We start from the raw sequence: 25,336 nt of genomic DNA on the forward strand, positions 1-25,336 counted from the left end.
AAACAAAGAATGGGGCTCCAAGGCTGATGGAACTCCGACTGTCCCGGAGAAGCAGCCAGGACCCCCTTCCCCAGTTCCCGGAGAAGGGCCTCTGGCCCAGCCCGAGCGCATTTGGAAGGCAGCCCCACCCTCAAGCACAGCAGCTGGGAATAAGGCGGACCCCCACCTGGGCTCTCTCCCTTCCCACGGCTGGAGTCCCTCTGCGTGCTCTCCGGGAGCCACCAAGGCCCTGACCGCTGTAGCCCCCTGAACTCAAGGGACTTGGGCATGAAGTCTACGCTAAGCGGAGGAACCCGGCCTTAGGAAGGGGAAGAAGAAAGAAAGCAGCCCAGCGGGGACCAAGGCGCCACACCTGGACCCAGGTACGCGTCCGCTAATGCCGCTGCCCTCGAGCCACTCAGGGCCTCCTCAGGTGAAACCTCTTCAGGCGAAACTTAGGAGAGGCCGTTTTACCCCGAGGATGGCGGACAACTGAGGTTTGCTCAGGGTTCTCGTCCACCTGAAGCTCCCCGCGCCCCCTACCCTCACCCGGAGCCCCGGGGTGCCGGCGCAGACCCGACGGGAGCCTCACCATTGCTGTAGAGGAGCTGGAGCCGGTAGTGAATCCCGTTATTGGTCTTTTCGCTGTTGGCTTCCTGGGTTGCAGCAGGACACAAAGACACAAGAGACACAGGAGAGAGGTCGGCGTGAGCTAGTGGACAGACTTCGAGGCAACTTTCCCCAAGCAGGGACCCCTGGCCTGGGAGCCGGACAGGCCCGGGAGCAGCAGAAATTGTGGCCAACTGTGATCCCTCTGCCGCCCTCCCGACCCTTACTGCTCCCTCTAAGTTTCTAAAAAATTCCGTGGGGCTCGCACGGGAGATCCCGTTCCTAGGGCCTGGGGGCTCGAGATTGGGCCAGCAGAGGCAGGAGCCACGCGTGGTCGCGCGGTCGAGGGCGGGCTCATCCCCAGCGCCCTTGACTCTGGAGTGCGAAGCCGGGCTCGCCTCTCTCCATCTCTGGGGACTCAGCACGAGTTTTTTTGGAGCAGAACCTCAGGAACTAGGAGTCCGGGTTCGCCCAGAACGGGAAGTGGCTTGGGGGACCCCGCGCGGGAGTGTGTTATGGATGCTTTGCACTCGCGAGGAGCTCGCCTCCCGAAGCGCCTGAGCCTGCTCCCCGGCTGGGGGCGAGGGGCAGCGGCGCTGCGCCCACTTACTTTTTCCTTCTCCACGAACCCCACAAAGGCTGTCCTCTCGATCTCCACGGGCTGGCCCTGTCTGTCGTAGAGGGCCAGGACGAAGTGGAAGAAGTTGGATTTCCGCAGATTGGAAGGTGGCTGCTTCTCAAAGTGCGCCCGGGCCAGACCCACCCCGCTGCGGCCAAAGACGCAGAGTTAGACGGCTAAGCGGGACAACAACCGCGACCCCTTGTCACCTCTTACACACGCGCGAACCCTCAAACACCTTCTCTGCCCGCCAAAACGCCCCGTGGGCTCCCTACACGCCCCCTCAGGCGCCCCGGGCCCACCCGGCGACGGGACATGCGTGCTCTCGCCTGCCCAGTCCTCCCCGCCGAGGACCTGCGCGCCCCCCGAACTTGACGAAGAGGTGTGAAAGTTTTGTTTGGGTTTTGCGCAAGAGATAAAACGCTGTACGCGTTTACTCCGACCAGACGCGCGCTGCGTGGGGAGGAAGAAAAGTAGCGGTGGATGAGGTGAAGCGCGATCGTGGAATAAAGCCGGTCGTTTACAACTTAAAGGGAGGGTGGGCATGGGAGTTGGTTCTCGCCACTCCCTCGAATCTCCCGTGGGCAGGTGAGAATGGATGGGGAACATGCTCAGCTCCTCGCTGCAGCAGCCATCCTCCGGGAAACCTCATGTGCCGCCCCCTCCCCGCCCCCGGCCAGCCGCGGGTGCCCGGCCTCGGGAAGCTGTCTGTCCCCACCCCCACAAATAAAGCATGTGGAGAAAAAGGATCTGCGGGTGGAACTCAGAGCAGTCAGGAGTGGTCGCTGTGGGAAAGGGAATTGGGTGTTTTTTTTTAAAAGACCTGTCCTGACAAAGTTTCGCTGTTCCGCAGAAATCCTCACACCCTTTCCAGAAATCCTATGGATAAGGGCTGACGGTTGAGCGCGCCCTCCCGGGGGCTGGAGCCTGGGGCGCCAGGGGCGCAGGGCGGCCACTGACAGCCCGACCTGCCCGACACAAGGGCGCGCGCGCACACACACACACACACACACACACACACACACACTTTCGCTTCTAGCCCAGTTACCCAACTCACTCTTACTGCCAACCACCCCCATCCTTATTATCATCGGGGATGGGAACAGTGTTGTGGACACTTGTCCCCAGCCCGGAGAAGATGAGGATGATGTAATTAGTCATCTTCATTCTTCCCCTTCCGCCCTCTCTGGGCCGGAGAGAGCATGGAGCCACAGATCTCCCATTCCCCCAAGCCCAGCTGGTGGCCTAAAAAAAGGGGGGGGACCATTTGTCACTTGGGACCAGGAGTCCCCAGAATGGGTACTGAGGGTGCCCAGGAAAGTTCCCCCAGGTCAATCTCCAAAAGCAGTGCCTCTAGGCCATACAGCCTAGCATGCAGAAGCTGAGAGTGGCAGAGGGGCTAGAAGAGGCCATGGTCATAGATGGTGGGGAAGACTTTGAAGGGACATCAGAATTAAAGTTAGGAGTTGCTGTTCTTCGGGTGGACCAAGAAAAACTGAAAGCTAAAGGGAGAGGGAGGGAGAACCAGAGAGGAGAAATAAGAGATGATTCTAGGGGGAAATTGAAAGAGAAAAGGGGAGAGAAATGGAGTTAAGAGAAGGAAAAAGAGGAAAGGGGAAGAAAGAGTGAAGAAAGAAGAGGGAGGAAAGAGGAAGAAAGTGAAGAAAGAAGAGGAAGGAAAGAAGGAAGAGGGAAGGAAAAGAAAGGGGGAAGAAAGGAAGTAAAGAAAGGAGGAAGAAAGGAAGGAAAAGGAGTAAGGAAGAAAAAGGGAGGAAGAAAGGGAGGAAAGGAAGGAGAAGGAAAGTTTTTTTAAAGGGGGAAGAAAAGAAAGAGAAAAAGGAGGAAGGAAAGGAAGAACGAAGGAGAGAAAAGGAGGAAGGAAAGAAATAGAGAAGAAAAGGCAAAGAAAAGAAAGAAGAAAGAAAGAAAAAGAAAGGAAAGAAGAAAATAGGAAAGGAAAAGGAAGGAAAGAAAAAAAAGACAGGCGGCCTGAAAAGAAACAGCAATCACAGAAAAACACAGATATCCAACATCATACTGGTGAGACGCCTCTTCAGGCTTAAAACAAAATGAAAACAGTCACAGACCAGGCAGGAAAAAGTGCCGGTAAAGCGCGGGCTCCTCGCAGGCAGCTCCTGGCTCTGCGGCCGCAGGCAACTAAGACAGAGCGGCCGGGGAGAGCGGAGCCCCGGAGACGAGCAGAGCCGAGCGGCAGACGCCAGAGCGCGGCCCGGCCCCGCGGCGGCGGCTTTCGCTACCACCTCCCGGCTCTGCTGCTCGCGGCTTGCCTCCCCGGCCGCGGTCCCCGAGCGGTACTCACCTCTGCGCCGCCGTGTTGGCGTCCAGCACCCCGGCGCCCTGCATCCACGTCCGCACCGCGTTCATGCCGCTGCCCAGCGGCTCTTCCTTCATGCTGCTTCCACTCCGTTGGATGCTTTCCTGAATCCCAAACATGAAAACAACCTTTTCTTGTGGAAAATCTCCTCCCCCTTGAAAATTTGAAAAAAAAAAAAAAGGAAAGAAAAACGCCAGCCAGAGATTTTTTTTTTTTTTTGAGTTGTTGAACTCGCGCTAGAAGATCAAGACGGGCTGGAAAGCAAATTTTTTAAAAATGTAAACCTTCGCTCAAAACTGAGCGATAACCCGAAGAAAAAAAAAAAAAAAAAGGAGAGAGAAAAGGAAGGGAAAATCCAACAAAAAGACCAAAATTAAAAAAATAGAGATGTATGCTTGGCTGTTGGGGGTTGTTTGGTTGGTTAATTTTTGGTTTGGGTGCTTTTTTTTCTTTTTTTTTTCTTTTTTTTTTTTTTTTTTTGTAATGATCACAGGCCGGTGGAGGACAGGAGGGGCTGGAGTTTCCTTTTGTAGAGGTACCGTTCACTTGAAGAAGCAGGAAGAAAAAAAAAAACCCTGATGGCAATTTAAGAAACAATAGACTCAACTCGCGCTGCCGGCTTTGCTACTTCAAGTGTCATTTTCCACAACCAGGCAAGTTTTTCCTCTCTCTCTCTCTCTCTCTTTTTTCCTCCTTCTCTCCCAACCAAAGATGTTTCTTTCCTTTCAGTGCGTATAGATGAGGAGGACGCTGGTTGCCATAGACAGATACACCAGAGAGGGAGAGTGGGGTGGGGGGAAGGGGGAGGGGGGTAGGGAAAGACAGAGAGGAAAGGAGAGGAGAGGAGAGGGAGAAAGAGAGAGAGGTGGACCCTGCTGAATGGAGATTCTGTTTTCTCCTTGCTAAAATAGAAGTGATTTGCAGGCTTTCCCTATGGAATCCAGTTTGACTCTCCCCAGAGCTAAACACAAGCACACTAACCCCAAAGGGAGGAGGCGGGGCCCGCGCGTCAATGACCCGCCCCTTCATTTGCATAACGTCATCCTTCCGCCTCGCCTCAGCCAATCGCGGCGCAGGAGCCTACTGGCTCTCAGCACAGGGCCACGCTCCCTCATTAACATCCCTCTCCGGGTGGCGCAGGGGAGCCGGCCAAAGTTCCTCGCAAAGTGGCGCGCGAAGGATCGCTTAGTACCCGTGTCCGAGCTGGAGAGGAGCGGGGCTGAGCTGGGCAGAGCCGGGCAGGAGAAGGGAGACAGAAGGAAGGGGAGGAGGATATTCTTCTCAGGGATTTGAGCTGGGGTCTGTGTCCCGGCCATTGCAGTCTGTTAAGCATCCTCGCCGCGCCCTGAGCGCGCTCAAGGCGCACAGGCTGCGCCCTCCCAGGGCCGTGTCCTGCTCCGCTGTTCTGGGACGTCGGGGGCAAAAGTGGAGGAGACGGGAGAGCCCGGGCAGAAAAAGCAGGACGCGCATGCCAGGTGCCCACCTCTTCGCTTTGAGGAGGGGGTGGTGGGTTGGAAAAATGGGTGTGTAGATCGGCGCTGGGAGCTCGCAGACGGCACTGCCCCCACGCTGGGAGGGAGGGGTGGACCCTGGGCTCCGGCAAGCAAGGCGCTGTGGACCCCCAGGGAGTGGGGGACCCGGGCTCTGCCCCTAGTCAAGCCACTAAAACCCCTCTCGCTCCGCGGCTAGCCTGGAGACCGCCGGCGTTAGGCACTGTCCTCACATGCTCACTTCTCTGGAGCACCCCGCGGGATAGGTAAACCACCGTTTACCTAACGAATGCTCGCACTGGAGCTGTGCCAGGCTGCGTTTTAAAATTTGCTCGGAATAAATCCCCACCCCCTCATCACCGCCCCACCAGTTTTTTCCTTAGAGTAACTACCAAAGCAAAAACAACGTCTCTGATTAGTTATCTGGTGTAGGGTTTCTCTCTTCCTCATTCTTTCTGTTAAAATGCGGGGCTTGAACAAACCTTCCCCCAACTTCGGCCTCTGCCACCTGTCAAGAAAGAGAGAGATCAGGGAAGGAGGGAATGAAGGGAGGGAGAGAGGGAAGAAGGGAGGAAGGAAGGGAAGACGAAATGATCTCCTTCCTCAGACCCTTCAACATGTAAGCTTGTGGCTGGCAAAGGAAATAGCTAGATGTTTCTGCGTAACGTGCCCCATCATTTTTTAGCAGGTTGTAACCTCTAATAAGCACATGGTGAACTTCTGTTTCATTGCCCTCAAAGGAACTCCCTGACTGCAGCCAAATCTGCTAAGGGCTCCTTCGGGGAAATTCTCTGCCAGAAATCCAGGTCCCCTTTCTGCCGGCCTTTCTTGGCCTTTTGATTTAGGGAGCTCATGGGGTCAGTGATGGAAAAGTACACATGCTCATGTTGAATGGAATGGAGACAGGCAGAAGTTAAACTTAGTGCTCTTGGCAGAGCAGGAAAGTGGGAGCCACTTCCAGATTCATAAACTAGTTGAAAGACTGTGTTTCAGGCCTGAGGATACACGGCCACTGTCTTCAACACTGCTTTATCTCTTGTGCACAAAGCCTGCCCAGTCTCATACCATTTAATTTGGACCACTTAATGTGCTGAGCTTTTCCTCCCTGATATCATAATTAATGCCATTTCCTCCAAGAAGCTCTCGAAGAGATCTGTTTGATCCATCAGGATCCCCACACTACCCACCAGAGTTCCTGGCACACAGTAGATGTTCATAAGGGGTATGTTGGTGGAAACACTGGAAGGATTATAGTTTTGTGAAGAGGGAAAAGGGGAAGCTGGACATTCTCCATCTCTATAGAATTTAAGTGCACAATTGAAACTTGGCCTGCTGAAAATTTCCCAAAGCTCCAAGTTTAACCTCCAAGGCCCAAAGGGTCCCCAGAGCCAATCCCTTCCCCTTCCTGGACTATCCCCTGCCTTCTCTGAGGGGATCCTTCAGAGAAGGGGGACCAGGAAGCAGAGGCCACCTTCCTATCAAAGAGTCCCAGGTAGCACTGGCATAAGACCGAGATCTCCATCTCTTTAATTGCCTGAGCCTCCATTTCACTCTCCAGTAAACAGTGCTAGGACTCCAAGTTGAGTCTGGTGAGGTACATACCCCAGTGATGGGGAACGCACAATGGTGCATCAGATCACTGCCAAAGGTGACAGAGAACTGAGAGACACAGCCACTCTGAGGACCAGGTTCAGTGACAGCAACACAACAGATGGATTTCTAGGGGGGTCAAGCAAATCTAGAAGCACTCTGCAAATGATATGTTTGTGGAGGGGCCTGAAGCTGCGTGATCCAAAAGAGAAATTGGCCCAGAGAAAGAAGCCTTCAGCAGCCCAATTCCTGCCCCAGAGCCAGTAATCTCCAGGAACTAAATAAGAGGAAGGCAACCTCCACATCCACCAGGCCATGGGAGGAAAAATAAAAGGGGGCAAGTATCTTTTGATATGACCAAGTCCATTTGGCTATGCAGAGGCAGCAGATACTTCACCTGGGATGGTGAATGTACTTTCTTTTAATCAAGCAGAGTGTATTCGTAGTTTTTCTTCTGGGTATCCTTGTGCTTTCAATCTTGCTTTCTTACCCAGTAATAAATGTTTAAGCAGGAAGGAAGCTGAAGAGAAGGTGGAAAAGAGACAAAGAGGGTGATAGAAAACTAGGAACAACACCCAGGCCAGCAGAATGGTACCTTTTTGTGGATTTCCTCTGGTGAATAATGAACTAGCACTGGCAGTTTTAAACTTTGAAAAATCCCTTAAACGCTTTTCAGTCTTCCCTCATGTAGGTTTGCACCACCTCCAAAAAGCAAAACCTGTGTGTACAGGGGTGACTGTAAAGTATGTACTGAGACTGTCTTCATGCTTTTTTACATTATAGTCACATCCTCTGTGGAGAGACAAACTTGTATGTATAGCATTGCCCAGGCTTTGTAGCATATCTGTGACTTTAGGGTAACTTATCAGGGTAATCAGTTATAAGGTAAACCCTGCTTATCAGCTTAATCAAATGGGGAAAGGAGGAATTTTGTTAGAAATGCAGATTTCCAGGCCTTGTCCAGACCTGCAGAATTAGGGAAGAAGAAAGTGAGGGGTAAAGAACATGTACACGAGGAAAATATACAGCAGAATGAGTTTATATGGGGAAGGAGCAATTGGAAAGACTTGATATTTCCCCTGGAGTGAAGACTCCCTCAGGGCTTCTCAGAGTTTCTTCCGCCTGGCGGTGGGCGCGGTTTAGCTTCCACCCACTTCCTCTCAGTTGCTCCAGACAGTAGACAAGGCTGCCCATCCCTCGGGGTCTCCCCGCGTTGGGGGTAACTCAGGCCCTGTGAGCAAGCCCTTCTCCCCACACCGACCTTTGACACCTTCTCACTCTTGGATATCCCAACCCTCTTAAGGCACAAAGAGATCAATTCCGTTTCCTGAAGAGCATCAGTCGCCGCGGTAACTTCCGGGGAGAGCAAATAGAAACACACCCGTTCCCCAAAAGAGCGGAGACAAGATGCCCAGACAAGATGCCCAGCTAAGACTAGGGGGACGTCCCAGGGAAAGAGGGAATCTTCTCCGCTAGTCCGCCCCCAGGAGGCCAGACTTGGGACCTGTCATTTAGAAAATTCCTTCGTTTCGGTCCCCCTTATGAAGACGCGCCCCCAGAAGGGCCGCCTGTCTGGGAAGTGCCCCCTACCTTTTGCCGCTAGCCAGAGCCCACTCGGAGTGAAACCGGAAGAAAGATGCCTCTTTCAAAGCTGCGAAGAAGGGAAAAAGGAAAGATGGGGCGATGAAGGCCAAAGGCGCAAAGTCCTGCCGCACGCGGCCGGCTCCGAAGGCGTCCCTCCGCGGCCTGGAGTCACGGGCAGGGTTGGACAGAGGCCAAGGCACTGCCCCAAAGAGGAGGAGGATAGGTGGGTGGAGGGTGGTGGCCTGGGGCCCTGGGAAAGAGAGGATCTGAGCGGGGCGCAACTCCGCAGTGGCCCCTGAGCAGCACCCAGACGCCGGCGGGGGTGGTCAAACAACGGATCCCGGTCGCCCGCGGCAAAACCCTGCCCCTGCCCTCCTAACACGTCTACCCGCTGCCCTCGAGGAATGCGTAGGAGCAGGAGGCCACGGTTCCACCGGAAATCCGTCTGTCCTCCCTCCTTGCTCTCAGTCCTCTCTGGCAAGCGGCAAAGGGAAGGGGGCATTTCCCTGGACCATGAACCCTGCTTCCGACCCCCCAGCACTGCAGAGAAGCCCCGGTTTGCTCACCCAGTCTGACTGATACTTCCAGACCCTGGGAGCGTGCCTCTTCCCACAGCACGGACAGGGAAACTGAGGCCTAGAGAGGGACAAAGTCACCCACAGAGAGCTAGGAGGTCGAAATCAGGCAAATAACACCGCTGGGGCTCTGGCTTGGGAGTGCTTAGTCTGCATGGGACGAGGGCTTGAGGCCAGGGTTTCGAGCAAACCTTTCCCGGATCGAGCCTGCAGACTCTCGGGTTTCCTCTGGGGCGGCCCCCAGATAAGAATAGATCCCATTTTTTGAAGGTTTTATGGGCATAAACTCACCGAATTTCCACAACAGACAAACACGGCAGGTAAGATCACCCCTATTTTACATGTGAGAAAACTGACGCTCTGTGATTAAAATGAAACAACTTGTCCACAGCCGCATTGCTAATAAACTCGCCGAGTCCAAATTTCTCCAGAGCCTCTCCTCTGAACCTTGGATCCAGACCACTCACCCAGCTTCGGCGCTTATCTCCCCCATTCGCCTTGGTGCTTGCCCCCCATGGCTCGAAGACCCCTTTAGCTCTCGAGCCTGTAGGTATCCTGGATGAGAAAGGAGCGTGGGTGCAAGTTGTCCCCCCGAAAGCAGGCAGCAGACAGTAGAGAGGAGGGTAAACGGTTCTCAAAAGCCCTAATACGCGAACTGTATGCGCATTCCAGCGGTCAGATACAAATGCCCGCGTCTCTCGGGGCCGCCAGCGGCAGGGCGCGCTAGGGTCGTGCCAGCTCCAGCCCTGGCTCTGCCACATTTGTTATGTGACCTCCAGTCAGCCGCTTCTCCCCAGCCCTAGCCGAAGTTTTAGAGCTCCAGGCGCACGCAAAGTTGCCTAATTGAAATAGACTAAATAAAAGACTGCGGGGATGCATGGGACGCCCATCAGAGGACAGAAATCTGGACACCTGCGGATGCGCTTTAATGGAGGAAGGCCGGCCGTATGGCCTTGGAATGACCATAGCTAAAAGCTGAAGTTACTCTGTGCAGAGAGAACACAGTTAGGGGCACTGCCAGAAAGGTCCCAGTCAAAGGCTGCCCCAGGGCACGACCTTACTCCTCCCCTGACCCTTCCCCACAGTCCTCCAGCCCGCAGGATTGGAGTCTGATCCGGCTGATTGATTCTGGAGTCTGAATGGCCCTCGCTCCCCGCACGGAAGGAGACTCCAGGTTGCGAGAACAGGGGTTGCTGGGCTGTTTGGAAATTAGCATTCCTTCAGTAGTGCAAATCTGAAAGAAGGAAACTGAGGCCTTCGAGGATTTGGAGCAGAAGGGAAGGAGAAGGCCAGTTTGCTTAGAGGAAAGTAGAAGAGAGGACGAGTTTAGCAGACAACTTCGAGATGCCCTAGTCACAAAAAGTTCTCGAGTGTGTTTTCTTTAACGTGGAATTGACTGGATATTTACGCACCGCTCCGCGCTTGGAGGTCTTTGTTGGATGTGTGTGATGTGAGTGTGCAAATACTTGTACAAACGAAGAGTGGTTGCATATCGTGGGTCTGTGCAATACGAGTGTGGCAGTGAGTGACATCGCGCACTTGGGTGCATGTGTGCGCGTGCTTGAGAATTTTTGCACACAACCGTGAGTACACGAGTGCATGTGTATAGTGTGTGCATGTGTCACGTGTAGACAGTCCTCGTTTATGTGAGTGGGTGTGCATGTAATGTGTGCAAAAGCATCGTACACGTGTCTGAGCCTGAGCTCATATGTGATTCGTGTGTCCATATCTGCATGTGAAACCCAGCGAAGTAGTCCCCCAGAGATCTCAGGTCCAATCGGAGGAAAGGTGCGGGCAGGATGCGAATTGAGCGCCCCACGGCAGGCGTAGAAACTGTAGCTCCTTTGGCATGCAGGTAGGAGGAGGTCGTCCACAGGGCGCAGGAACCGCCCAGAGGCTACAGGTTAGCGCCCAGCTCGGCTCCAGGCGGGCAAGGCAGGTTCCCCCGGGGTCCACAAATTACCCGGAATGCGCGCGCACTGATCCCTGCTGGACAGTTCCGCGTTCTTAATTGTTCCTCGCGGACAGTTTCTGATTATTGATGCCGTGTGTCCTAAAAGAGACTGCTTCGGATTATCTGCGTATTTATTATCTTTATCACCGCCATTATTTGGTCGCTGTATGAAGATGGTGCCAAGCCCACCAAGACCGCCGTGCCCCGCCTCTCCGAGGCTGCCCTGGGCATGCAGTGACCCGCGGGTGCCCGAATCTTCCCTTTACGTGGAGCCACAGCGCCACCTCGCGATCACCCGGCCTCCCTCCCGTCACTGCCGGCCAAGGCACAGCCTTTCCTGGTTCAGACCACCCAAGGTCCCACTACTGGTTTTCCATTTGCTTTTCATTCCTCTTGCCCTCACTAGAATGTTCCACTTTGCCAGAGCCTAGAGATTCCTCCAAACACACCTTTGCCGCCGCACCTTTGTACCGGAGCGGAATGCCTACACCCTTCTCCACCTAGAGAAGCTCCTCTCCCCTTGCAATCACCAGCTCAAGTTCACCTCTTCCGCGAAAACTTTCCAAACCCATTCTATAGGTAGTCACTCACGCCTTTTCCTGATTCGCCTAACGTTCATATCATATCGGACAGGAAAATATCCTTTAAATGTCTCCCCGTCCTCCCTAAACAGGGAGCTCTTCGACAATGTCTGTTGTTGCTTATACCAACGACAACGACAAAAATAACAATAAAAGCTGGTATTTACTGAGAGCATATCATGGAGCATCTTATGCAATGTACTGTTCTAAACACTTGACTTTCATTATCTCATTTAATTTACCAGGAAAACCATGAAGTAAGCATCAGTATAATTTCCCAGTTTTCAGGTGAAGCTAGAGTTCCTGTCCAAGGTCGCATTGAAGATCCCAAACCAAGTCTGTTGGTGTGATGCCAGAACCCACTTTTCTTAACCTCTGTGCCTTGCAAATTTATTCAGCTCTATATCCACAGGCTTTACGACAGGACCAGGCACAGAGTGGGCATTCATATATTTATGAATAAAGGAACCACTGCCAATTTAAATTCTTTCCAGGACAGTTGGATTAGAAAAACACTGCAATTATCAGATACCTTAGTTGAAATATTACCACAATGATTTATCCCAAAAGAGGATTCCACTGTTAACTAGATAGGTGACCTTGGTCAAGTCATTTCATCCTCAATTTCCTTGTTTGTAAAAGTAGGTTTGCTGTAAGGAATAAGTGAGGGGAAAATATAAAGTATTTGGTACAGCCCCTGGTACTGTAGTCAATATTCAATAAAAGTTTGCTATTTATATAATTGGTAATGATAGCTTAAGAAAGTAAGGCAGAAAACACAAAATCGACTTACCCCTATTCACAGAGAATTCATGGTACCTCTGTATAAAATTATCTCACTATTATATCTTCATTTTCATCTTGAACATAAAATATGTAATAAAATATGTTTGGTTTACTGTGGTTAGGGTGTTAATGTTAACCCTGCTCTGTTATAAGATTTTAAGGGGTGGGGAGGGAAAGATATAATTAAACAGTAAATCAGCAGACTTTGACTCTCACCCTTTCCTTTTGCTTTGTAGGTTTTTACCAAGAAGGATCTAAAGAAAGACTATAAAAGTGCTTATTATTCTGGAAAGTACAAAACTCTGTATTTTAATTTTGGGGATGTTCTGGGCTAGTTTTTCCCCCCACTTGAAACACTTTGTTGCTAGTAATACACTAAAAGTTTTAAAATATGTATCTAAGCAAATAATTGTACCCAAATAAAAGAAACAAATGAAGCTTGTTTAAACATATTCCAGACCTTCAGACATTTCCCCAAAAGGCTAAGTTTTAAAGGTTCAGGGTGCCTTTGTAGAGTGAGCCATTAAGCAATTACTCTTATTAGCAATTTAAGTGAATATGAACTTTTCTATCTGATCGGGCTCTAACTTTTCTATTGTCAAATTATTTTAGAAAGACTCTATTGATTGGTATAATCATGTCAAAGAACTGATTTCTCCTCAGAGAAATGAGTCTAATAAAATCCACAAAAGGCATAAATGTGTCTCCCCATTTAGCTGGCCCAAAATGAGTTTCTAGAAACTTCATCCCAGCCCCACATTTAGTTTAGTTCACTTGTACCTGCTTCCTATTCTATGCAATACTAATGTATGAAGATGAATAAATGGACTCAGGAAATCTTACCTGCCTCAAATTAATGTGTTAAGAGATTTTGTTGTATAGCTGACAGGTATTTTATTACCCCTGATTGGGGATTTGATTCATACTGATGGTGTGAGACGCTGGCTTTTTGACAGCTGGGTCACGTACTGTGGGGCTGTGGGTCCTGTTCTGTTTTTATTTTCTTCTTTTTTTATTCCTAGTATGGTAGCCATTAGAGATGCTCACCAAAATTATGATTTTTCTTCTTCCAGGTGCATAGTAAGATTAAAGTATTCTGATCCTTCTGCATTTAGATGTGACCTTGTAATTTGCTTTCACAAATGAGGAATTAGCAGTAGCAGTATGTGTTCTTTATAGGCAGAAGCTTTAAGAGCCAGTGTGCAATTCACCAAATCCCCTTCCCCGTGTCACAGCTGCTGGCCATCCCCAGATGGAGTTTCGCTCCACCTGCCACTCTTTGCAAAAAGTGAAGAGCCCTCCAACCCACAGTGGACTTTTAACGTGAATGGGAAATAATCTTTTCTTACTGTATGTCCCAGAGATTTTTTGCTGCAGCATAATCCAGCCTCTCCTGTCTAATATGCCTAGGAAGGTAGCTTATGTTTCTTTTTCTTTTTGCAGACAATGTGAAAATTCTCCTAAGATGAAAAGTACACTTCCACTTCTAATTAAATAGAATAATCAGATAACAAAATTATTCAATGAGAAATTGGTATCTTATTTTCTTCCTCAATTCATACATGTCCTGTGGATTAAAACATCATTTTGAAAATTCTGAAATGGGGAAACAATTGAATTTTAGATAGGCAGAAAAGGAATCTCAAAATCATTGCTAGACCTTCATAAGAATTTCCAGTGGGCCCTTTGTCCACTTGCAGATACACAATGTAGGGAATTTTATAGGTTCTGATTAGAAAAGATTCTTATTAGCAATTGTATGAGGGAACAGAGAAATATTTCTTTCTCCACTGGGTTCATCTCTATAATTTCAGGTTGGGGAAAGGGGGAAAATACTTGACTTATCAACTTGTGTTTAAGGAACATAATCTAGGGCAAATCAATTAACATTTCCAGACCTTACTTTCTTCATCTGGAAAATAAGAGTGTTGAAGTAAGACCATCTTAGGATGCCATCCAGTTCTACTAAACTAGAACTCCAAGATACTTGGGTGATTTCAGTTTTAGGAATCAACACTACAGTAGTACAAGAATCTTGTTTCTATCCTCAGCACTATTTTGTGGGACACCTGTAATTTTTTTCACACTGATCCCCAACTTAAAGCGACTGCTTCTTAAGAAGATAGATAGTGCTTCTTTTCTTCAACCTCACATTTTTTAAGGTAGGAATCTGCTAGAAAATTGGACCATATAGATTTGGGGCCATGTAAAATGCTTTTTCATTTTCTAGCCAAGAGGAACATTCTGCTTTTTTATTGGAGAGCTGTTCTCTTCAGGTTTCAAGAGCAGAACACCTAAGGAAATTTCTCGTGAATTTTCAGTAAATTTTTGTGAGAAAATATTGATCATGTAACAAGTGCTGCAGGGTGAAATCATTAATCTCTGTTCTTTATCCTCAGTGTGCTATGACTGACTACCAAAAACAATACTATTACCTTCCTTTGGATAATAGTTTACAACTGAGAAGGAGGTTTCACATGAGTTATTGTCTTGACTCCTCTGAACAAACCATGCAAGTGACATTTCTCCCCCATTTCACGAGGGAGGAGCTGAGGTTGAGATTTGCCCTTGTCCCGTGGCTAGTAAGCAGCCAGGTCTGGCTGTAACCCAAGAGCCACAGCTGCCCATGAAATTAAGAAAGCTGTCTGCAACTCTACCAGGGAATAGAAAGTGTTGAAATCAGGGCACAGGGTACTACTTGACAGAAAGATGAAGGATGCTTTCTGTTACACACATTATTGCTGTGAACTGATTCCTGGTTTCTCTCTCCTCTGGGTACTCCCCCAAAATTACAGTACTCTGCATATAGTTAGGTGTGGTCATCTGACCTACTTGAGCCAGAGCATTTATTTAGAAGTGAGAGGACCCAGAGCAGTCACTCCCCTCAACCAGAGGTATTACCAAGGGTAGCTCCATCAGTTGGGGTCCTGCTGCCCATGATCACAATGAGCAGAGGTCTTTGCCAATACCCAATAAATTCTTTTTTTTTTTTTTTTTTTTTTTTGGTGGTACGCGGGCCTCTCACTGCTGTGGCCTCTCCCGTTGTGGAGCACAGGCTCCGGAAGCGCAGGCTCAGCAGCCATGGCTCACGGGCCCAGCCACTCCGCGGCATGTGGGATCTTCCCGGACTGGGGCACGAACCTGCGTCCCCAGCATTGGCAGGCGGACTCTCAACCACTGCGCCACCAGGGAAGCCCTACCCAATAGATTTAATGTAAGCAAGTGATTTAAGCCACCGGGGATTTGGGGTTCGCTTATCACAGCTTAGCTTAGTCTGCCCTGACTGGTATGGTTTCCTAATTCAAATATAACTCTTTTGTAAAAGAAAACTATCTCTGTGGGGTGGTCTTTTGTAAACTTGAGTCATATACAGTCAGCCCTCCGTATCCCTGCGTTCTGGATCCAAGGTTGCTTGAATCCACTGGATGTGGAACCCTGTGGATACGGACGGCCGACTGGACTACACCATTTTACATAAGGGACTTGAACGTCCTTGGATTCTTCTATTTGTGGAGTCCTGGAACCCATCCCCCTCGGATACCAAGGACGACTGTACACATACCTTTTAAAAAGAAAATATTCTCCTGGATCCCTCATGTTTTTATTTAAATCAATTTTACTATCTTACTTAAACATGCACAAGCATAAAACTAGGGATAAATTCTTTATGCGTATAGCACAAACAACTGTGAAAACAAATTATAAAAATAATGAAAAACACCACAAAAGCAAAGATTCATAAATGAGCAGTAATAAAACACTGGAAAACATTGTTTTGTGGAAACTAAATTGCCACTCAAATGTCAAGATGGTTCTGAGTTCAAAAAAGTAGGTTCTTTGAGGCTGGTATGCCTATATAATTATATCTGGCATAATGTCTCAATTCTTCTACCATTTTTCTCTTTTTTTGAACCACCATAAAACATTCCTTAATACATGTGGTATAGGAAAAGCTTAAAGGAGTTATTTCAGTAGCAAATCCACCTCTGTCCCTTTCTTGCCAGCTTATGGCAATAAAGAATCACTGTTGGCACCAATAAACACAAACTAAAATGTGAGATTAAAAATCTTATGTCAGTACTCGGTTTTATGGAAATTACCCAGATAAGTCTGACTATGCTTAACTTTTTAATAGTATCATTGAAATGAAAGCCCTGTGCTTTTAAATTCCTGTCAAAATCTAAGAAACTCCCCACTCTCCAAAATATATTGTATATGCCACTGAACTGTACACTTAAAAATGGCTGAAGCGGTACATGTTATGTGTATTTTACCACAATTTTAAAAAAGTTTTTTTCATAGAGAATAGTGCAAGTTTCAGAGCAAGATATCCTGACTATCAAATCCCCACTCCCACTATTTTGATGCTGAGCCACCTTGAGGCAAGTTGCTTAACCTCTCTGAACCTCAGGTACCTCATCAGCAAAGTAGTACTGTACTCATTAAACAGTTGTTTTGAGCAACAACGAAGATAGAGTAAATGGAAGAGTCTAGCACAGTACCAGTCTGTGGAGAACTGCTATGTGTTTCCTCCTGGGCCATTGCCAAGACTGCATTTCTCAGCTTCCCTAGCAGCTAGGTATGGCTCCAACCGAGCTCTGGCCAATAAAATGTAGGTGGAATTGATGGAAGCCATTTCCAAATATAGTTTATAAAAACCTCCCACAGAATCTTGCACCCTTCTTCCCCCTTCTGTGAGCTGAATCAGATAATCCAAGAGAAGATTCCAATGCTATAAGGCAGGGCTTAACAAACTTTTTCTGTAAAGTGCTAAGAGTCAATATTTTAGGGTTCGTGGGCTATATACTCCCTCTGTCACAAGTACTCATTCTGCCGTCGTAGTGTGAGAGCAGCTACAAAACAGGTAATACATACAAATGGATGTGGCTGTGTTCCAATAAAATTTTATTCACAAAAAAGTATTCAAATTTGACCCACGAGCCATGCTGACTCCGGCTCTGGGATGTTAGAATCACAGGGTCAAAGGCATCTGGGTCCCTAAAACTGCATGAGGAAATGCACTTTAATACAAGCAAGAAATAAACTTATGTTAACTCATAAGAGATTTTAGAGTTTTGTCAGTGTTAGCCTACTCAGACATTTTTGGAGGAGGTCATGGAGGAGATGTGACCTCCTGTTGACCCTCGAGCTGAGTAAGGGCAATCTGAGGCTGCTAGCCCCCTCCCCTGTCCTTGAAATGTACATTTGCCCTCTGTTCCCACAGTGGGAACTGTTTTCAAGGACACAGTCTTGAGAGAGCAATGTGTTGTTGAGACCATCTGGACAGGATACAAGACTGAATCCCATCATCCCAAATCTACCTAAACTTTTAAGATTCGGTTAGGCACATGCAGAGATCTACTCATCTTGCAGCTACCCAAGACAAGCCTTGTATGTAAGTAAGTTCTCTTGCTTATCAAACCTGCCACCTACAAATCTGGAGTGGTCTGTCTCTTTCTTCCGTCTCTCCTTGCCCTCCGTGTACAGAGGCCAGATTTCACCCAGGAAGCTCCTGAAGTTTTAAACCAACAGATATCATACCCAACCACATAAGTCCCTCTTCTGCCCTATGTTCCTTTGAAGACAGGGACTGTGGGTTATTCATCTGTCACAAAGCCTTCCCAATACATATTAGTGAAATTTAAAAAACACCATCAAATAGATAATCATGTGCATGGGGAAATTAATAGATGCAACAGCTATGACATTCGAAGTCATCTCTGTCCCCTCTCTCCATCCCATCACCCTATTCCTGGGCACATATTAGTGTTGTTTGTGCCCCATCCCAGATAACCAGAGACACACATTTGGGAGACAGTTTGCTTGTGTAAAGTGAACAGACCTTGGTTAATTGGTTTATTTTATGTGAACAGGTTGCTCCCTCTTACAATAAGTAAGCCCCTGGAACATATTGCAAAGTCAGCTTTCAGTTGTGGCTCGGCATGTGATAGCCTGTCACCTACAAACCTGATGATACACCACCATTGCAGTTTGGTACTTTTACCCCTAATTATGGTGAGGGAGCCTGAGACTGCAGGAGATTAAAAAAACTTTTCCAAAATCCTATCCTGGCCACACCAGAAACCCAGGCCTGTGTGAATCCCAAGCATCATGCTACCCACAGTTGGATTCTGAAACCTGTGGAATCATCCACCTTCCCTACTGGTAATGTATTTGTTGGGGAACAATTAACCTCGGGATGAGTAATTTGTCACCACTATGTGTGAGTTTCAAATTTTCCCATTACAAGAGGAAAATGAGAAAAATATGTCCTAGATAACACAGGGAAAAATGCTTCATTGTCTTAATTGCCTTTCTATTTCAATCAAGGAAGGCATTTAATTATTTCTGAACTACATTCAAAACTCTCTCTCAAGAATATTACTCTCCCCAGGTGAGTTAACCAAATCTGTGCAAAACATTTCTCGTGTCTGAATATTAAAATCAAACATTTACTGAGCACTTTTTATATGCCAGTGACTAAATTCCTTCCACTTATGACCTCATTTTTTCTTCAGAGCAAGTCCATGAAGTGGAAACAGTCCTTATTCTTCTCTGACAAGTGAGGAAACTGAGGCAGAGAAAGAAGAGCGTTTGTGTGAGTTCCAAAGGCCGTAAGTGGTGAATCAACATTCAGTCCCAGTCCCCCACCCAGACCACACTGCCCCCTCCCCCACTCTGCCCTGCTGACTCTAAAGAGAGAGATGTGTTTTCCCCTTTGAGATTCCAATTTCTGAGTAAATGTGCAAAAACCAATGTGGAAGAAATCACCCACGATGACTCAAGTCAGCTACTCAGAGGTCATTGAGAACCTCAGCCCTCTGGAACTTGAGGTGGGTCATCTAGAGGCTATGGAGTCAGGAAGGGCTGAGTTGGCCTGGCTTCTTGCACCAGGAAAGAAACCCATGCTGCTCCACACCACTGCCCTGGGCCCTGGAAAGGCCCTCACGACCTTCACTCAGGGCACTACTTTGACTTCAGCATCGCTGCTGGAACCCACAGGGAAAGGAAATAACTTTTCTATGATAGGTACTTTAAGGCGATTATTATCTCACTTTACTTTTTAAAGAATGAAGAACAATCAACTCACTCTACTTTAAAACTGAATGGCATGAACACATGTGTTGCATAACTAAGAAAAAGAAATATTTTCTTCTGTGATGGACTGTGCCCTTCAAAACGCATGTACTATAAAACAGAATAAAGACTGGATTTTGAAATCTGTGTACCGCATCAGTAGGAAAGTTGACACTTGCAATTTTCACAAGGATTTTAAACTTTACAATATGGTAAGCGTAGGACAATTAAGAGTACACTTATGTCTTCAGAACAAAATGCTTTATAATTTGGGTTAAATTTTTTTAGTCTTCACAGTAGTCCTAATTTCAGTAACATAGCTATTTGAAAATATTTTAATGAAAATATTCTATTTCATTAACTTTGCATAAGAGCATGAATGAGAAAACTGACATTTTTAAAATATAAAATACAGCCTGTATTCCTAATAAATAAGAGCAACTGTCGATTCCTTAACTGTGTATCTTTGAAGGCTTCACTTCTCAAGCCTGATCATTTGTACAGATGAATCTATTTTCTCTCCAGTAAATATGTTAACAATTAGAAAGACTGCTCAGCTTCTTGTATTAAGACTTGTGGAAATCATAGCCTTAAGACATGCAAGCAGTTGTCTAGTAAAGACGTGAAACACATTCTTAAACAGCTGGAGATAGGTAAGAAGTCTAAACAAAGTGTATTTTCTCTTGTGCTGGTCCATGGCCATGTGTATAGCACTTCACAAGGATTTAAGCACCCAAATTCCATTATGTTCTGGGAATCCCATGCCAACTTGAACACATTTAAGGATATGAGAGACTAAAAACAACCATCATTCAGATCACTTCCCCCTGCACACAAACACACCCCGCACACACTGGTTTCAATACTTTCAACATCTCCTGAAATGGACTGAGGACCCCAAACAGCAGTAGGTTGTTCCCAGGCCAATTTTTGGAGAAAGACACATAACCAGAGAGAAAAGTGGAATATAGGAAGCACTTATGCCTGCAAGCATTTCCAGTTATTGTTGTTTTGGGCTTCTGCTCAGGGACTGCATGTAGGAGGGGCAGCAAAAGTCAGAGCACAAAGCCTATGAAAGGCGAAAATTTTTAGGAAACCTGCTCACTTTAAGCTGGGGTTTCAAAAAGCTGAATTTTCAACGTCAGGGCAAAGTTAGTGGAAACCTATCCCTCTTTCCCCAAAACTGGGGGACTTTTGAGTCCAGACTGGACCCCAAAAGAACTGCCACCCAGGGACTCACAACCTGAGTTGACTCAGGAATCTCAAATTGTGAAAATGGTTTAAGTTGATACCCAAGTGGGAGTGACCCAGGTCCCTGACAGAGCGAACCCAAAGCTTCTTGGGGGCAGGAACACCTGTGCCAGGCCTTGCTTACCCTACCAGTAACTTTACAAAGGCAAAGAAGGCCAGCAGTCAAAGGTTAGCAGGAACAGAAAGAAGCACCCCTCCATTCTGAGATCCAGAAGAACCAAAAGGAAGCAGAAAAGCAGAAACACATCTGCACTCCCCTCAGACATGGAGACTATCAAACAGACTAAGACATCACATTCATTACCAAGCTTAAAGAATTAAGTGACAAACTTGAAAATACCTGCAGAAAATAGGTATATCATAGGAAACAGATTACATTATAGGAAACTATCAAATTTGTCATAGCAAACTTGAAAAAGAAACAAACAGAGCTGTTATAAACAAATATTAAAATAACCAATGTTAAAAATGCAGTGAATGGACACAGGCACATTGCTGCTCTAGTGCATTTGCACTGCAAGTCCTCCCTGCCTGGAAAGAACATCCCCCAGACATCCTCTTGGAAAATTCAGGTCCTTCAATCTTTTCTCAAAGGTCAGCTTCTCAATGAGGCCCACACTGACCACAACAGATATCTTCCCTCTCCCCACACACTTGTACTCTGAATCACCTTCTTTAAAGCATTTACCAACTTCTAATATAAACACTTCTCTCATTTACTGTGCTTAAAGTATACAGTCTGCCCCTTACCAATAGAACATATGCTCCATGAAGCCAGCAATGTTTGCTTGTTTTTAGTTCACTGAGGCTTCCTAGATGCAAAAATACTGTGTAATATATCTGACACACAACAAATATCAGTTGAATGAATTATCAGTGTAGAGCACCTCCCTATTCTAGAGACAATATCTTTATTAATGTAACCTTAGGCCAAATGCTGTTGTGTGGCAGCTACAGCACAACAGCCACTCACGTTGATTGACATCGATGCCACCTGTACTTGATGTGCTGCCTTTCCCTCCCTCCACTCAGCTCCCCACTCCCACACCAACTCTCCCTCACATTACAGCACACAATATATATTTCTCTCTTCAGAAAAGATGAGTCTAGGCTTATGGGTCCTATTTTCTAACCAATTGTGAGTCTAAATTAGACTCTATAAATCCATGAGTTTGTACTGGAGCCAGCACTCAGATTACTAGAGCTAAGGGCAGAAAGAGGTGGCAGGTTGCAGAGAAGATTAAAAAAATACAGTGAATGAGGGGCTTCCCTGGTGGTGCAGTGGTTAAGAATCTGCCTGCCAATGTAGGGGACATGGGTTTGAGCCCTGGTCCGGGAAGATCCCACATGCTGCTGAGCAATTTAACCTGTGCACCACAACTACTGAGCCTGTGCTCTAGAGCCTGTGAGCCACAACTACTGAGCCTGCATGCCGCAACTACTGAAGCCCGCGTGCCTGGAGCCCATGCTCTGCAACAAGAGAAGCCATCGCAATGAGAAGCCCACACACCACAATGAAGAGTAGCCACCGCTCACCGCAACTAGAGAAAGCCCGCGCCCAGCAACAAAGACCCAACGCAGCCTAAATAGTTAACTAACTAAATAAATAAAATTTTAAAAATACAATGAATGAGATAAACAGCAGATTGTATAAAATACAGGAAGAATTAATGAACTCATTAATTAGACATATTTTTAGATATGAAACTATCTAATTTTATGTTAATTATGTATTATATAAATATATGTTAAACATAAATTAGAATAAACTCTCCAGCAAGAAACATGGAAACAAATTTAAAAGAGAGTAAGACACAAGGAGGGTACAGTGAGAGATCTAACGTGCATCTGATCAAGTCCAACAAGGAGAGAATGAGGCAGAAGAAATATTTGAAGAGAAAATGGCTGAGAATTTTCCAGAACTGAAGAAACACATTCATCTATGGATCAAGGAGATCCAAGGAACCCCATGCAAATAAATTTAAATAAATCTGCTAAGAAAGCAGACCCTGAAAGCTATCACAAGGTGAAAAAAAAATTGTAACTGTATGAGGTGATGGACTAAACATTATGGTAATCATTTTGCATCATATACGAATGTCAAGTCATTATTCTGTATGTCAATTAGATCTCAATAAAACTGGAAGGAATAAATAAAACAAAAATCTGCAGTTAGATGCATGATAGTAAAATGGCAAAAATCAAAGGTAAAGAGAAAAATCCTGAGATTAAAAAAAGACAATTACCTTTAAAGGCATGGCAGTTAGACTGACCTCTAAACAACAGTCAACTATTTTCTCAATAGTAATGATGGAAGGCATTTTTCTGTTTTTCTCTGCCTGACTTACTTCACTAAGAATAATACTCCCTAGGTCCATCCACATTTTGTTGCAAATGGCAGAATTTCATTGTTTTTATGGCTGAGTAATATTCCATCGTATTGATGTATATACATACCACATCTTCTTTATCCATTCATCTCTTGATGGACACTTAGGTTGCTTCCATATCTTGACTATTGTAAATAATGCTGGTATGAACATTGAGGTGCATGTATCTTTTCGAATTCGTGTTTTCGTTTGCTTTGGGTATACACCCAGCAGTGGAATTGCTGGGTCACATGGTAGTTCTATTTTGAGTTCTTTGAGGAACCTCCATACTGTTTTCCATAGTGGCTGCAACAATTTAGAACCCCACCAACAGTGCACTAGGGTTCCCTTTGCTCCACACCCTCTCCAACATGTGGAATGTAAAAAATAAAACAAATCAATGTATATAACAAAACAGAAGCAGAATCACACATGTAGAGAACAAACTAGTGGTTACCAGTGGGAAGAGGGAAGTAGGGAGGGGAGAGATATGGGTATAGGATTAAGACAAACTACCATATATAAAATAAATATACAACAAGGGTATATTTTAGAGCACAGGGGAATATAGCCATTATTTTGTAATAACTTTAAATGGAGTATAATCTGTAAAAATATTGAATCACTATATGGTGTGCTGCACCCAGCAGGCCTGGAAGGCCTATACTTGTCCAGCTCTGAGACTGAAAACAGCCGGAGATAGCAACAGAGACGTCAATGATTTATTGGATAGAGGATCCTACCCTTGCAAAGCAAAAAGGTGCTGGAGCAACAGCGCACCACTTAATGGCAAATGGCAGGTAGGACATGGGAGTCATCTTCGCTACTCAGAGGAGGAGGAGGCCACTGTTTATATGGGGAAGTGACGACAGGTTGGTTCATCAGTTACCAAAGTAACCAGCAGTTGCGTTACATCCCTCATAGCCCCTCAGATTAAAAATCCGAGTGCAGGTGTTTCACTTTAATAAACAAGCAGGTGGAACCCTTCCGGCTTAAGGACCATAAAAACTTATGGAAAAAACTGAAAGCCCCTTTTTTTTTGGCAACTAAATATTCGGGAAATGCAAATCAACACTACAAAGAAGTATCGGGGGACTTCTCTGGTGGTACAGTGGTTAAGAATCCGCCTGCCAAAGCAGGGGACCCAGGTTCCTGCCCTGATCCAGGAAGATCCCACATGCCACAGAGCAACTAAGCCCATGTGCCACAACTAATGAGCCTGCACTCTAGAGTCTGCGAGCCACAACTACTGAGCCCACGTGCCACAACTACAGAAGCCTGCAGTCCTAGACCCTGTGCTCCGCAACAAGAGGAGCCACCACAATGAGAAGCCCGTGCACCCCAACGAAGAGTAGCCCCCGCTCACCACAACTAGAGAAAGACCGCACGCAGCAATGAAGACCCAATGCAATGAAAAATAAAATAGACAAATAAATTATGTATTAAAAAAAGAAGTATCAGCTCACAACAGTCAGCATGGCCATCATCACAAAGTCTACAAACAAGAAATGCTGGAGAGGGCGTGGAGAAAAGAGAACCCTGCTGCACTGATGGTGGGAATGTAAGTTGCTAACAGCCACTCTGGGTAACAGATTTGAGTTTCCTTAAAAATCTAAAAAATGGAGCTACAGAGGATACTGCAATTCCACTGGTGGGTGTATATTTTGGGAAGACCAAACAACCACAAGACAGAAGCACCCCAAAGTTTAGTGCAGCCCTGTTTACAAGAGCCTAGACATGGAAGCAACCTAAATGCCCTTGGAAGGAAGAATGGATAAAGAAGATGTGCTACATATGTAGAGTGGAATATTACTCAGCCATGAAATGAAGGAAATAAGGCCAGTTGCAGCAACTCGAATGGACCTAGATACAATCATACCAAGTGACATAAGTCAAGGAAAGAGAAATATTATACGATATCACTTATAGGCGGATTCTAAAAATTGATACAAATGAACTTACAACCCAGAAACAAAGTCACAGATTTAGAAAACAAACTTGTGACTACTAAAGGGGAAAAGCAGGGGTGGAGCTATAAAAAAGGAGGTTTAAATCAGTATACATACCCTTACATAGAGAAAATAGGTAATCAATCAAGACCTACTGCATAGCATGTAGAACTTGACTTAACACACTGTAATAGCTGAAAAAAATATGACTGGTAAGAATCTGAAGAACGATATATAGATACCTCTGCATAAGTGAATCAGGTTGCTATACAACAGAAAGAAATACAATATGGTAAGTCTGCTATAGTCCATTATAAAAATAAAGTTAAAGTACAAAAAAAGAAAAAAGAGACAGAGAGAGAGAAATTTTTACTGAATTCGATGAGGGGTGGTGACCAAACATGGTGTCACATCATCTGGAGCCAGAACTGGCTTGGGTCCCAAGGCTGGGCTGTCATGGGGCTGAGGGAGCTGATGATGAGGTGCCAGTAACTGCAGCCCCACTGGAGTTATACTGCCTAATCCCCAAGACATGGGTCCATTATCTCCTGGTACAGGGGAGCCAAGCTAAGCTAAACATGCCTGGGA

General features: G+C 46.5%; 1 protein-coding gene across 7 annotated transcripts in view; it reads right to left on the reverse strand.

The window, feature by feature from the left end:
* EBF1 (EBF transcription factor 1) overlaps positions 1–4,101 on the reverse strand; it is a 395,559-nt gene extending 391,458 nt beyond the window's left edge. For 6 of the 7 annotated variants that reach the window (XM_029216050.1, XM_029216046.1, XM_029216049.1 and 3 more), the window contains exons 1-3: positions 3,528–3,943; positions 1,199–1,355; positions 572–635 (exon numbers count right to left, since the gene is read on the reverse strand). In XM_029216050.1, coding sequence (XP_029071883.1) covers positions 572–635; positions 1,199–1,355; positions 3,528–3,661 — 355 coding nt within the window. In that variant the 5' untranslated portion in view covers positions 3,662–3,943. Of the gene's footprint in view, positions 1–571; positions 636–1,198; positions 1,356–3,527 lie in introns of all 7 variants that reach the window. The other variant, XM_029216048.1, reaches the window with a different exon arrangement.
* Between the last annotated feature and the right edge of the window lie 21,235 nt (positions 4,102–25,336).

Source organism: Monodon monoceros, unplaced genomic scaffold (assembly GCF_005190385.1).
Source record: "Monodon monoceros isolate NGI ecotype Baffin Bay Population unplaced genomic scaffold, NGI_Narwhal_1 Super_Scaffold_12, whole genome shotgun sequence".
In the NCBI taxonomy this organism is placed as follows: Eukaryota; Metazoa; Chordata; class Mammalia; order Artiodactyla; family Monodontidae; genus Monodon; species Monodon monoceros.